The 14,015-nt window shown below is 45.7% G+C and overlaps 1 protein-coding gene across 5 annotated transcripts in view; it reads left to right on the forward strand.

The window, feature by feature from the left end:
- FBXO34 (F-box protein 34) overlaps positions 1–14,015 on the forward strand; it is a 41,643-nt gene that overhangs the window by 21,233 nt on the left and 6,395 nt on the right. For 2 of the 5 annotated variants that reach the window (XM_041476454.1, XM_041476444.1), the window contains one exon: positions 6,827–7,029. In XM_041476454.1, the coding sequence (XP_041332388.1) occupies positions 6,953–7,029 (77 nt within the window). In that variant the 5' untranslated portion in view covers positions 6,827–6,952. Of the gene's footprint in view, positions 1–4,329; positions 4,430–5,329; positions 6,665–6,826; positions 7,030–14,015 lie in introns of those variants that run through there. The other 3 variants (XM_041476438.1, XM_041476458.1, XM_041476462.1) reach the window with 3 other exon arrangements.

Raw genomic sequence — 14,015 nt, forward strand, 5'->3', positions numbered from 1 at the left:
CAACCTCCTGCCATGGGCAGGAACTTCTCCCACTGGACCAGGTTGCTTAAGGCCTTTTCCAGCCTATCCAAATATTTGCAAGTAATGGCACAGTTACTTCTAAAGCTCTTTTTTGGTTCTATTATATTTAATCCAGTGTTCATGCTGCTGAGTAAGGTTTGCTGAATTTGGATTTGGAGACTTTTAAGAAAAATCTGGACGCTTTAGAGATGCCTAATGGATATTGGAACCTCTCAGCCCTGCAGTGGACTGGCAGAATAATCCACGTGGAGGAAACTGCATCGTTTTGCTTTGAGTCTTTCGTGTGTCTGTGTGGGTTTGGTTTGCTTGGGATTTTTTGGGGAGTATTTTTAGGGGGGTCTTTTGTGCCTCTGTCTCTGTTGAAAAAGTATCCACAGTGGTATAGGACAGAGAGATGGACAAAATAACCTTTTTGTGAAGGGGTAGGACTCCACAGAAGTAAATAAAAATGAATTGTCCCTTGTTCTGCTGCACTGTGCAGGTCTGGACCTGTGATCTGGGAGCATGAGGTGGTCTCAGAAAGGAGAATTAGCAACCCAAGGGCTGCCCAAACCAGGTAGAGCCATAGAAACCTGTTAAAGCCCTGTTTTGTCAATGAATTGAGTTTTAAAGCTGATGAAATCAGTGCTTAACATTGAGTCACCTGCTGTGGGGTTTTCCTTGTTTTAGAGTTCTAAAGAAGGAACTGTAGTTATTTATTTGCTGGATATTTACAAGTCAGCTGTAAGTTTTTTTCTGCTGTTTTAGAAGCCATTTCATATCCCATGGGAAGATGTGCAGGAGCAATTATTCCTGTGCATTTTGTGCCACGATGCATGGAGCCTTTTTCCCTATGTAGTGTCCTGTGTGAGATTTTTGCTGTCCTGGTGACATTTTACTTTGTTACTATTGCCAATCAAAAGGCCAGTCCTATGCTGGAGTACACAGATGCAGAGATACACAAAGATACACTTTGTAATCACTTTTGCAACTGAGTTTATTTCTGTTGTGTTACAAGATCCGCCCTGAAACAAGAGAAGGAAACTTTGGGAATTAAAATGGGTCACTAACAAACTGTTCCTGGTGAACTGGTGAGGAATTTCTGTCAGGCAGGGCATGTGATGGTCGCTTTATGAGCTGTCACAACAAAAACAAATCCACCCTCTGCGTGCCAGAGTGAGTCAAGTGCAGTGATCCTTTCCAGCCAGGAGCCCTGCTACCACAAAAAACAGGGTGATGAAATGATTGTTGGCAATCCTAATCTGCCACGTTGGGGTTGTAATAATAATAATAATAATGGTCAGGATTTTTTTTTTAGCAAGCTTATGTTGTGTTCTTGAAAAAGACGGGATTTTTCTTGCAGGTTTTTGACTGGCTTTCTCTAAAGTGGGGCAGGTTGGCTCTCTCCTGGTGCTCAGGCTGATCTTTCATGGAGGCAGTCTGGGTTTCTGCCTCTGGTGTTTGTCCTGAAACTCCCTTTTCACGTCAGTTCTGCATCTTGCAGTCCTTTGCACCCATCTTTGCATGTGCAGGAGCAATCCAGCGAGACCTCAACCTCACAAAACCAGGGCACGACGTCTCCAGAGCTCTGGGAGTGCTGCTCTACTATATTTGGAACCAGCTCTATTGCTTCTATAATAGGAAGGCTTCTGGAAGCTTTCTCCTTCCTCTCGCCCCAAGAAAGTGGCCTTTCAGCTGAGCTTTCATTAATTCACAATCTGCATGGCCAAACAGATGGAGTTTTATAGGCTAAATAATTCAGATGTGCCTCGTGGGTCGTGTGGCCTCGAGTGTGGGGAGTTCAGGGAGGATTTCTGTCCGTGCCCCGTGAGCTGAAGGTGCAGCAGCCACAGCCCCACTCACAGGGGCTCTGCCACCCCCAGTTTGTCATTCGGGGCATGTGACAATGCCAAGGGGTGCCAAGGCAGCTTTCTAGAAAGCAGAGTGATGTGTGAGCCCCGTGTGTTTGTCACCAGAGCTGCAGCAGCACTGCCCACTGAGGGATTTAGTGGTTTTGTTTTCCTCTTGGAGGAGGCAGAACAAATCTAATGAGCCAGTTCTTAACTTCTTCCCAGCTGAGCAGCGAGTGATGTTCTTACCCAATTTGTGCAAGGCAGCTGAAACCTTTCAGGAATAGCTGAACAAGGGAAACACTTGTAATATTATTTTTCCCAATACTCATGCAGGGCTAAGAGGGTGCAGCAGAGCTTGTCTTTATTTTCTTTTTCCCTTCTGAGATTTTCCTTTTGAGAGGACAACTTAGTCCTTCCAACTCTTACCCCACCTAGAGAGAAAGCATGTGAACCACAAATGTGGAGCCTTTCATTCTTTCTTGACGTGGTCTTGGAAGGAAAACAGGTTCTCCCTGTAGTGCTTCATTGGAATAAGCATTTCACATGCTTATCAGTACAGCAAGTAGTGCTGTTTGACAGCCCTGAGGAGTCAGATGTTGCCTTGGAGCCCTACATGCTCATTTCCCTGCTTCTGAAACGCTCTGCACTTTGCCCACGGTGCATTCAGAAGTGTTCCTTTCCACTGAAAGGACCTAAAACCCACTTTGTAGCAAACACATTTTCCAGCATGATTCCAGGTGTGGATTGGAGATGGCTGAGTGCAGTCTGAGTTTCTGAGAACCTTGTCTTGCTGGGCTTTGTGAGTTCCTGCCAGGCCAGGGGTAAATGGGTTCAGGGAGCTGACCACTTTGGGTTAATTCTGCCTGGTCCAGCTCCTTGGGAGGCTTCAGGTGAGAAATCAGACAGGGAGGCAGTGCTGAGAAAGGGGAAGGTGTGAAAGAATAAACAGGCTCAGCTCCTGGAGTCTTTCCTCATCAAAGAGGTGCTGCAGACCCCTCACTGTCTTTGTGGCCTCTGCTGGTTCTGCTTACATGGGAATCTTTGTTTTCATTTGAATTGCTGCTCTGTCTGGTGGGATCCAAGGATGGGAGCTTGGAGGAGCTCTGGGAGGGAAGGGCTGGAGTGAATTTGGTGGGGAAACGAAACCAGGTCCTGCTGCTCTGCCAGCTCTGGGTCCTGGTGCTTGGCAGAAGTGCCATCAGCTGCTTTTGGTGTGGGAGTAGACACAGGAAACTCCCCCACGCTAATTCCAGCTGGAGCCCCTGTGGCAGTTCCATTGCCTTTAGATCAGATCATACCAGATCTGATGGACCATCACAGGGGAAGCTGAGCACACGAGGTTTCACGAGGCAAATGATGCCTGTGATGGCTCCTTTAGGGTTAAAAGGCAGTTCTTTAGGTGTTTCAAATATGTAAATATTACCTGAAGAGTGGTTAAAAAAGAAATGGTGTGTTCCTGTAGGTTTTTGAGGGGCTGAGGACCTGGTGTGTCAATCACCTCATTTCAGACCTAGCCTGGGAGCTGCTGGGGATCCTTCCCAGTGGGAGTGCTGGGATGGGAAAAGACTTTGTGGCAAAGCCTCTTGCTTAGGAGAGTCTGGTGCTGTTAGAGGTGTCCTGAGGGTTGTTTGGAGAGGGAGGGATGACTTGGCTGGGGGATGGCAGAATTGCATGTCTGGTGAATTAACTCTTTTGGAGACAAGGGTCATGTAACAACCTAAGATTGAGCTCCGTTGTGGAAGAATGGACATGGAACATGGCTCTTGCAAGAAAACAAATACCCATATCATATTATAAAGCCTTACCACTGACTTTTTCCACCCTAATGACTGTTTTTGTTGTTAACTCCTCTGAGTTCTGCTCTGAAACACTTGCTGCTGCTTCCTTCTGCATCCTGAGCCTGCTGATGCTTTTGCCCAGCTGATCCAGAGTGACATCCCTATGGAACATCCCAAAGCTTGCCCTGCATGGAGGTGGGGTGGTCAAATGTGTTTTTACACATGTTTTTACCAACAGGGCAGTTGTTGCTCAGATCCAGTCCCGAGGCCATGGCCTCCTTTCAAGAAAGTAAATTTTTTGAGAGGATGTGCCCACCCTTTGAACTGGTTTGTTGATCAGTTACTGTTGCTACAGCTAAAACACACTTGCACTTGCACTAATCAAAATATCAAAAGCTGTGGTGAATTGCTACACAGATGGGGAGACCTTGACTGCAGCCTGGTTGGGTTGATACATTTGTTTTTCTAGGCTGCAGCAGTGCTCAAACCTGGTGATAAGACAGGGAATTTTGTGGGCTCGTTCCCTGAGTCCGTCAGCGGCTGAGAGGATGTGATGCTTTCTGCTGCCAAAACCAGAGTCCTTCCCACATCTTGTGCAGAAAGGCATATGTTTGGGGGTGGTTTCAGAGAGGGAGAAGAACATGATTAGGGTTTTAACTTCCTCTTCTGTTTTGTTTCTCTGTGCATCTGTATTTCAGTTTTTTGGGCTGTACCTGACTCTGTGCAAAACTTAAATCGGCTGCAGCTCCTTCTGCTAAGGATCAGCCTTGGTACAGAAACAGTGGTAGTTAAAAGGCAGTAAGTATATCTGCTAGCTTAAATGCTGGGTTGGGTTTTTTTTCCCTCTCTTTTCCTTTTTTTTTAATTCACAAGCACAGCTTTTTACTCCTCACACAGTAGGAATTTGTCAGGAGCTTGCCTGGCATTAATAGTCTATTTCAACTCTTTTCTATAGCCCAGCAGCTACAGAGGGGGGGAAAAAGCATGCTTTGTATGGAGCTGTGGTTGGGTCTGTGCTGCAGTGCCCATCTGAACTTGGCTGTGTCTATTTTGTCAGCTTCTGCTTCCCTCTGGTAGTTGCTGGTCCCTTCCTAAACTCACGAAATCCCACCAGACAATGCCTGTGCTTGGATCAGGGTTCTGGCTGCTCCTGACCTGAACCACTTCTCTTGATGGTTTTGCTTCTCGAGCTCTTTACTGCAAACAAGATATCTTTGAGTTTCAATTCTTTGTATGGCTTTTTATCTTTTACTTCTCAATTGATCTCCAAAGGAGTGGGACTAGGACAAAACATGTGGTATTCTTAACCAGGGATCCATGGCGAGGGTGTAAGCTGTTGGAAAAGTGAGTGGCATTCTTGAAATGATGTGGTTGCGTTTATTTGGGTGTGGATATAATCATGCTTCTGTGATACAGTTCCTGCTGAGTTTGAAATGCTAGTGTTAGTAAAGCCAGAAGGAGAGCCAGACAAAAGCTTGGAGAAAAGTCAGGATTTCAGTGCCTTTTAGTGATGGCTCATGGGAAAGTAATGATTTTGTGTTTGATTTTCCTAAAGCACCGGGCATATGCTTTTTCTTCTCTGTGAATTATTGTTTGTGAATATATATCTTTACAGCATGAGAACATCAGAAACACCTGGTTTTGTGCCTAGGTTTCACTCATAGAGGTAGGTCCTTGTTAGAGACTCTGGGTAGTCTGATGAAAATGGTGTTTAACTACAAAGCTTCAATTTCTGCTGTTGCTGATCGTGGCAGCCTAATTCCTGGTCTGCCTGAATCCCTGGAGCAGAGGACATGCTCTCCTCCTCCTGCTCTGCCACTGCCCTGCCTCCGTCTCCTCCACCCCACACGTTTCTTAGCCTTGTGTAGAGCTCAGCAGAGATTTCTTCATGAAGACTGGAATGTGTTTATATAATATTTTATATATTATTTTAGGCTCCTGCTACTCAAATATAGGCAAACGCTTAACCTCTTATTCGCCATCGTTAGATGAACTGTGGAATTGCTGTAGGAGACATCAAGTCAGGTGGATCTAAACCAGCTTCTGTTTTTCCTGCCTGGAAGGTTCATCCTTCATCATTTCCCTGGCAAGTGTGGCTACCAAGAGCAGGTTTTCCAGGCCAGGAGTGTTTAGTGGGAGCGTTGTTTGTGACCCACACTGGTGAAGCAGTGCTGGGCTGGGCACAGTGTGGGCTCTTCTGTGTGGGAGGCATTGGGAAGGGGGTGATGTGAGCGGGCTCAGTCTCTGCAAAAGCAGGGGTAGGACAGCAGTAGGAACACTGGGCAGAGCTGCTGAAAAGGAGAGAACAACCTGCTGCACTAAATCACAGCTCCCCTGGGGACACAGCTCCATAGTTAGCATCCTCAAACGGCATTCCTTTATTACGGCATCATTGTGCACAGCCCTCTAGAGAGGAAGCAAACGGTCTCTAAAACAATCTGCTGGCAGCTCAGGCTGGAGTGTTTGAGGTTTTCCAGGGCTCTTTTGCTGTGTCACTCTTCCCTTTAATGTTCCAGCTTGAAGGTTGTTGTTCTTTCTCTATCAAAGTGCGTTAAAGTGCCGGTAAGGGTGTCTGCTCCAAGGACAAGGTGGAGAAGGCAGCAGCCCAGAGAGAACAAGAGATACTGCAGAACAGCTTTGTTCTGGTGTAATCTGTCTTATCTGCATGTGATGCAAAGACAGGGCAGTTTTCACAAGGCTTGGAGGCTGCGTGGTGACATGTTTTCTGTCCTTTTATAAAATCCACCACGTTATTTTGATTAGAGCGCTAACGTAACTCCTGGCAGCCTCAAATCTCACTGCTAGCAGCTACTTCCCTCCAAAAGGCTGATGTGGTGCTAACAAGCAGAGAGATCTTGTGCGTCCTGTTTACATGGAGCTGGGAAGACAGCGTGTTCCGTGGGAGGTGCCAAGGTAGAGCTGCAGTGGATATAAGGTGAAAAAACTCTGTGTGTGTAGACAGGCTGTGGTGGGGCGTGTTCATTTGTGTTTGGTGGTGTTCAGGAACTCCAGGTGCAACACTGGCATGATGATGTTAAGTTCTTTTATATCTGAATATGTATCTTTTATATCTATGCATGTGTAGCATGTTTGTGTTTGTATATATTTATATTTATATCTATTCTCTCTCATGGGAAAGTCCATGTCCCGATCATCTGCTCTTGTGATCTGCTCATGTAGCTCTCTGTTGTTCAGTTTTTAGGTGGCAGAGACACGGTGAAGCTGAGTGTGGGGCAGGCAGAGCTGATGGGGGAGCCTGGGGTGTAGCCCAGGATGGACTGGCTGTGACGACGACGTGCCTTAGCCGGAGAGGTCGTTACCATGAAGAGTTCCTGCAGAGCTGGCCTCCACAGGGAACCGCTCAATTCCACATCCTCCACCTTCCATCAAGTCAAACGGTACGGACACGCTGCCTGCTCTGCCTGCAGCTGAGGGTTCTGCACTGATTTTAGCCTTCTCCTTGTTCTCTCCTGTTGTCTTGTGCTGTCACTCAAATGTTTGATCGAAATTCTGACTTTCGGGTGGTGTTTAAGCAAAACGTTGTAATGGCTTAAGGGCAGAAATGTTCTTTGACGTTTTTATTTGATAATGACAACTGCAGAGTCACTGCAGCTGGTAGTGTACTTGCAGAAATCCTTGGGTTTTCTAGCAACAGCTGTAAATTGGTTTGGGAAACATGACTTTGAAGTAAAACTTAATTGGCGAAAGGCTCATCGGAGTAGGCTTTAAAACATGCAGGCAGCTTAAAGAGAGTGGAAATGCTGGCAGTCATTGTTGTGGTTTGTCTTACTATGGACTAAGTAATTAGATTAGTTTAAGCTCAGATTTTGCATTGCTCACTCTCCTGTGTCTCTTATTAAGGAGAAATGCACGATTGATTTCAAACACTTGTGCTTATGTGACAATTAAGTGAACGCCTCTCACTGTGTCTCCTTATAGGAACACCATGCAGAACAACTTGTCCTCATGCAAATGCGAGGACATGCCAGTTTGTTGGAGTTCAAGCTACTTCAAAATGTGTATTTTTTTAAAAATCCTTTTTCTGAAACCAAGGCTCTTAAACTTCCTCAGTCTGGAGGAAGAGTGCCAGCTTTTTGGTTTCCAAAGGCTGTGTGGGTTTAAAGCAAACTTTTAACCTTTGTTCTTTGTGGTTATGTAGACAGCATATACTTGCTATGTTAGTCTCATGGTAATTTAGTGCTGGAAAAGACTTCCTGGGTCACACAGCTCCTTGCTTTCCCAAGCAGGCTCTCATAATCCCTTTTGTGAACTTAGTCCAGCCTAAAAACATTTACATCTTGCATCTTTTCTTCTTTCCTCCTGTAGATCAAGCCATTACTGAAGATGACAGATCTTGCTGTGCAATTAGGAACCTTCTTTTCATTCCCAGGCTGAACATTCATGACAGTTTATAGACTCATTTGAGTTTATCTTCCTTTATTTGCCTTCTGCCTCAGGACTGCTGCTTATTTTCAGTGGTTTACCTCTTCTTCTGCATTCTGTAAGAAGGGGTTGTACCCTCACCTGTGGTTTTGCTAAGTGACCCAAGTGTTCTCTAGTAGCTTCCTGAGCAGCAATTGCTGCTGTTCTCAGTGTGATGCCCCTCACAGAATATTCTCAGCCCTGGCTAAAAGTGTGTGCTGTGCTCTGGAGCTGCTCTGGCTGCAGGGCTTCTTACAGCATCACCTCCACTTCTTATTTCATGGATGTCTCTGTGGTAGCCAGTTCACCTCAGTTACTTCCAAAATTTGTTGGTGTTCCTCTTGCTGATGCATCACTGCCTGCGTTTCAAAACCCTCCTCAGTTTCTGTTACTTGGAGCTTTGTGCCTCTGCTGTTTTGGAGCTGCCTCTGTTTCTGTGGGTGCAGAGTTAGTGCTGAGGTCATTCCTAACAAAGTCAGATGTTCCCAGGGCTGATTCTTGAGGCATGTCTTCGGTTTCCAGGCTGGTATTTTCTTATTCAGCATCACCTGGGGCTGTCTGCTGCTAAGCCAGCTCCTTTGTCTGTTTTCCCATTCCTCTGCCAATCTGTCTTAACCAGTAAATCTCTTTGTGCTCTCTGAAGTCCATGTGAGGAAGATATAGTAGATTGCTCTAAAAAGATGGCTTTTTTTGAGAACCTTGAGGTTAGTCTGGCATATTGAACTATTCCCTCTTCCCCCTTTTTCTCTGTGTCACATTAATCCTCTTTGCTTGCAAAGCACCTTTATATTGGAGTCAGAATACGAGCCCTGGAGAGGCTGTGATCATTCTCCTTCTCTTTCTCCCCTGCAGTGCCCCCTCCAATGTGCCACATGTTTATTATCTCCTATTGTTGCCTTTCAAGAGGTTTATAAATCCTGTTTCTTGGCCTGCAGTGCATGAGCCTATCTGGTTTGGATTCTAAAACTGGGATGAGCCAATCCTCACAATTTTTATGAAGCTCTCTAATCCTCCCCCTGCCAATGCTCTTGTTCAGATTAACGCCTGGGCTTTTGCCCTCCTCATCACCCTTACCTCCCCTCTTTAAAATTGGTGCAAAGTCAAATTTGGTATTTTGTGTTGTACTCTTGATCTCTGCCCTGCCCTTGCTTGCAGCCCTGTTTCTCTTTTCTATCACAAACTGAAAAAAACCCTTTCACCATTTCTTTGTTGTTAAATATCTCTGCAGTGACTTAACACTGCTCCAGTTCTCATGTTTATTCCTGGACTTTTTGGTCTCTAGACAGAAGTTTCCAAGTGATGTGACCTGAAACTTGTGTCTGCTTCTGGTATCCTTCATAAAGAAGGATCACATCCAGTTGGAGTTGCTTTGAATCTTTTGTTTGGGATGTGGTCTTAATAATGCAAACACCTTCTGACTCCTGGAGAATGCAGTGTGCAGTGGGATCCTCCCCAGCACAGCTGAATTCATGAACCACTTTCTTTCAGTCTCGAGTTTCAAAAGGGCAGCCTGATAACTTGCCTTCAGCTCTACTTTTGCTTGTTTTTATTTTGAATGCTGAGTCTGTTACTGATCGTGTGGTCCAAGGTTAATTTCTGCAACCTCTGATGTGTTCTCATTAGATATGCACCAAAATGAAGGCTATAAATAGCATCACTCTGTGGTGGTTCGTTAACACAAGAAATTTGTTGCACTGTGGTATGAAGAAAGGTCTTCTTGCACTTTATAAATCAGGAAACAAATGAATAAAGGTAAAACACTTCCAGAAGGACACTTGGTACTTACCTGTGCTGCTCTGGGCAGCTTTCAGCAGACACTGTGATATGAAGAAAGGTCCTCTTTATAAATCAGGAAACAAATTAATAAAGGTAAAACACTTCCAGAAGGACACTTGGTACTTACCTGTGCTGCTCTGGGCAGCTTTCAGCAGAAGCTCTATAAAAGCACCATTTTTTGTCTTGCTGTCCCTCTGTGATTTCCCCTCATCCTGTCCCACCACAGCCATCCCATCATCTCTGAGCTACACATTTCTGGAGAGGCTGATAACCTTGAATTCCAAATTTTTCAGTTAATTTTGTTCCCTTCTGCTTTGTCATCTCTGTGTCATGTCTGGTGTGGTTGGGAAGCAGGGCTTTGAGCTTCCTGAGGCTCAGCACAGAATTGCTGCTACATCTCTTCCTTCATGGTGAGTGCTTTTATACAAAAGCCTGGCAAAGCTGTGGCACTTCTTCCTGTACAGAATTTAGGAAGTAGCCAAGGCAACTGTGCTTTACTGAAGGGTGTGGGTGTGTGTTTAGTGTAAAACATGTTCAAAACATTGATGGGTGGGAGCCCTCAAAGTGGAGTGGTCTGTGTTGGGCTTGGGGGTGCATTCTGTCACCCAGAACCTCTGTGCTGCAGATGCTGGGCTTTGTGGGATGGATTTTCTGGCTGTGCTGGGTGCAGCTGTGTTTGGGTGTTGTCTTCCCAGAGTCAGGTTATCTGAGCACCTGATGCAGGTGAACAAGCTGGGGAGGGAGCCAGCATTAGGAATTTGGTTCTTACACAGTGCATTTAGCTCCTCAGCTCTGCTGGGCCAGCTCTACCCCACGGTTTTGGCATTCTTCCACTTGCCCCAGGCTGGCCACTGGAGCAGAGAGCTCTCCTTCAGCAGCCACATGCCTTCTGTTTGCCTTCAAATCCCTCTCTAATCCTTGCTGGCTCTCCCTTTGCTGCAAGAAGCACTTTGGAGGTGTTGGGAGGTGGATCAGGAGCAGTTGCTGCTCCAAGGGGAGTGGGTTTTCAGGAAATCAGATGCTTCCACAGCTGCCAGAGTCAAACCCACCCCTGCTCTGGAGCTTCCCAGCCCTCCTTTCTGTGAGCTTGGAGCCTTGCCATGCTCCAGAACAAACTCCATGAGTGCAGAGTGCCTTCCATCCCGGGACTTTCCCCAGCAGAATCCCTGGAATGCTTTTGAAGCAGATCTCTGTCTGCTTTGCCTTGCCCTGGCAGTGCAAAGGGGATGGAAATGGTACTGGAGATGGAGCCCAAAGGACCCACCAAGCCCTTCCAGAAATAACAAGTGGTTGGCTGTGGTTAACTCCCACTCAGTGCTCAGTCCTTGCTAATTGTCAGTGTCCTTTACAGAGGAGGAAAACTCTATGGACAGAGAGCTGGGATGCCAGGGAAGAGGAATGCTTTGCCAGAGGTGTGGGGTTTTTATTGTTGTTGATTTTTTTCCTTTTGTTTTTTTCTTTTTTTTTGGCTTCTGCCTTGTGTTAGTATGTCCTGAGGGGTTTTTCAGAGTTGTAGTTGGCACTGGGTGTGCAGTCAGCAACGTGAGGAGCTTGTGTCGACTGGAGTTGGTGTTTACAAGGAGAAATCCATAGGAAACTTGGGGGTTTTGATGGAAATTTTCCCCTTAATAAAACCTTCCGGTGCTTTGCCCAGAAAACTTGCAGTGTGAACATTGCTGTTTGTGAAGATCAGGCTTTTTTGTTCCTTGTTCTTCTTGCTGGCCAGAGGAAATCTTTTGGCTTCACAGGGCATCATCAGCGTCCCTGAGCTGGGAGCTGCAAGGGGAATTGAGGCTCTCTGTGGACCTAACAAAGGAGTTGTGAAAACTGAGTCTTTTCTAACAGTTTTGCCTCCAACTCTGGAGTTTCCACTAAAGCAAATATATTATTGTTTTAGGCTGCTGTGATTTAGAACATACATAAACACAAAAGGATGCTGGAGGATTCTTGGCAAGTAGAATCATGGAATGATTTGGGTTGGAAAAGACCTTAAAGCCCATCTCATTCCAAACCATTGCCATGGGCAGGGACATTTCCCACTAGACCAGGTTGCTCCAAGCCCCATCCAGCCTGGATTTGGACACTTTCAGGGATGGGGAGTCCACCAGTGGGTTATGGGTCTTCCCTGGGGTGGGGAGAGGAGGGGTGTGTGAGTGTCTGAGCTCATATAAAGGAATATATTTCTGTATCAACAGTGTGTAGTTACCAGCTTGATAAAACTGCAGTGGAAACAAGCTGTAGTTAGGACTTACAAAAACAGCAGTCTCATTCCAGCAGTGCAAGTATCCTGTTTTTCAGACATGGCTGATTAGAAATAGCAAAACTGGCCCCTTTTTCATCAGCTTAAGGATGGAATAACAGTATAAAGGCAGCACTGCTCGTTGTTTCAGTGCTGATCATTCCTGGCAGAATTCTCTCTTATCAGCAATTTAAAACCGCACATTTGGGATTGAAAACCTTTTATGTTTGCTCCCGTGGACTTCTGAAGAGTTGTCGTCTCTAAAGATAAAATTAGAGAGCTTGATAACTTAAAGGGTGGAGGAAAACAAACAGAATTATTCTGGAATGAAGTGTCATAGGGAATATGTGACTTCACCTTTTAACAACTATTTTTGGTGGTTTTAAATATTTAAAAGCTTACCTGCAGCTGCCACAGCTCTGTGCTTGCCAGCCCTGAGAAACAGGGGAGTCTGTGGGTGGGGACTGGGCTCTGGTTCATCTTCAAAGCAATTTCTGCTGGGAAGCCTTGTTCTAATTGTAGGAGCTAGAGATGAAATGTGCTGCTGATGTGCAGGGAAGAAGCTGTGATTGCCTAAAAGCTCATTCTCAATGTCCACAGCAAAGGGCGTGTGAGGTGGGGGCTCGTTTTTTCCAAGTGACACTTTCAGGTAAGGTCCATTGCTAAGATGGCTTTTAAAATGAAGGTTCTCTTCCCTGCTGCTGGAAAACTGTGAGGCAGGTGGCAGCTGGTGCTGTGGAGTTTGCAGAGCTCTTTATAGCTGTCTGAAGTTATTAGATGAAGGTTTTCTTTAAATCCAGATCCATTAAAACATGTGCAATGAACTGAATGCTGAATTCAAATGAGGCAATTATTCTGGCAGTAAAACTTCTGACTAAGGCATAATTTTGTTATGTAAATTATAACTTTTCAACCTTAAATGGTATTGTTGGCTTAGCCAGGGACTAACTGAAACATAGGAAATATAACCTTAAACAAGAAATCTGTAATAGGTGAGGCAGAACTTTACCCTTTGTCTTTCTCCATAGACCAGAAATAGCTGGGAGCAGCTGAACCAACTCTGCTGGCTGAACATGTCCCCTGAGCCTGTTGGGGTAACCAGTTTGGTTCTGGTTTTGTTCACATAATTCCTGCTCTCACCTCCATGTGCAGCTTCTCTTAATGAAGGGTGTTGAGCTGATTGTCCTGCTGGATTCCTGAAAACTGCTTGAAGAAAGCCTTTTAAAAACAAGCTCAGCTCATCTTTCAAACACCTTGGCACAAAACTCATGAATGAAATTTGATCTCCTGCTCCTGGCTCAGGAGATTGCAGCATGCAAAGTCGTGTTTTAATTGTATTCACCTCTTCTCCCCAGGGTACGGTGGCGAGCAGCCACCAGAGTTTTTCTCTCCCAAGTCTGGGAAATGTCCTTCTGGAAGGGAAGGGAGGGGAAGGCTGCAGGCACTGTTCTCTGCAGCAGTTTGCTGCAGTGCTTCACCTGCTGCTCTTCTGGGCTGGGCTTTGGCCAGGTCACCTCAGTGGCCTGACCTTGCTTCACTGTGAAGTAGAACCAGAGTGAGGCAGCCCCTGTGAAAAATGAGGCCAAAGCAAACTCCAGCAGCCTCGATTTCCCATTTTTCTCTCCATGCATCTATTTCAACGCCCTGAAGTTCTATTTTTATGAGATCATTTTAGTTTTTAGCATCCGACGGAGGAGGCAAACAAAGTAGCTCAGTTGCATTTTGCAGAGGAGACTAAACTGGGAGGTGACCCAATTCCAGCTGCTGGAATTGGCAGGCAGGAGGCACAGGAAGAGAATTAACCCAGGGGCTGGGTAGGTGTGTCTGCAGCACTGGGATCTCTTACCCCACAGTCTCTAGGTGAGATGCAGGTGGTTTTGGCATTATCTGGTTGCAAGAAATTATGATCTCCCTAAAAATCCAGAGGGAAGGAACATGACATCTGCC

The sequence above is a fragment of the Pyrgilauda ruficollis genome, unplaced genomic scaffold (assembly GCF_017590135.1).
Source record: "Pyrgilauda ruficollis isolate IOZ18807 unplaced genomic scaffold, ASM1759013v1 scaffold110, whole genome shotgun sequence".
NCBI lineage: Eukaryota > Metazoa > Chordata > Aves > Passeriformes > Passeridae > Pyrgilauda > Pyrgilauda ruficollis.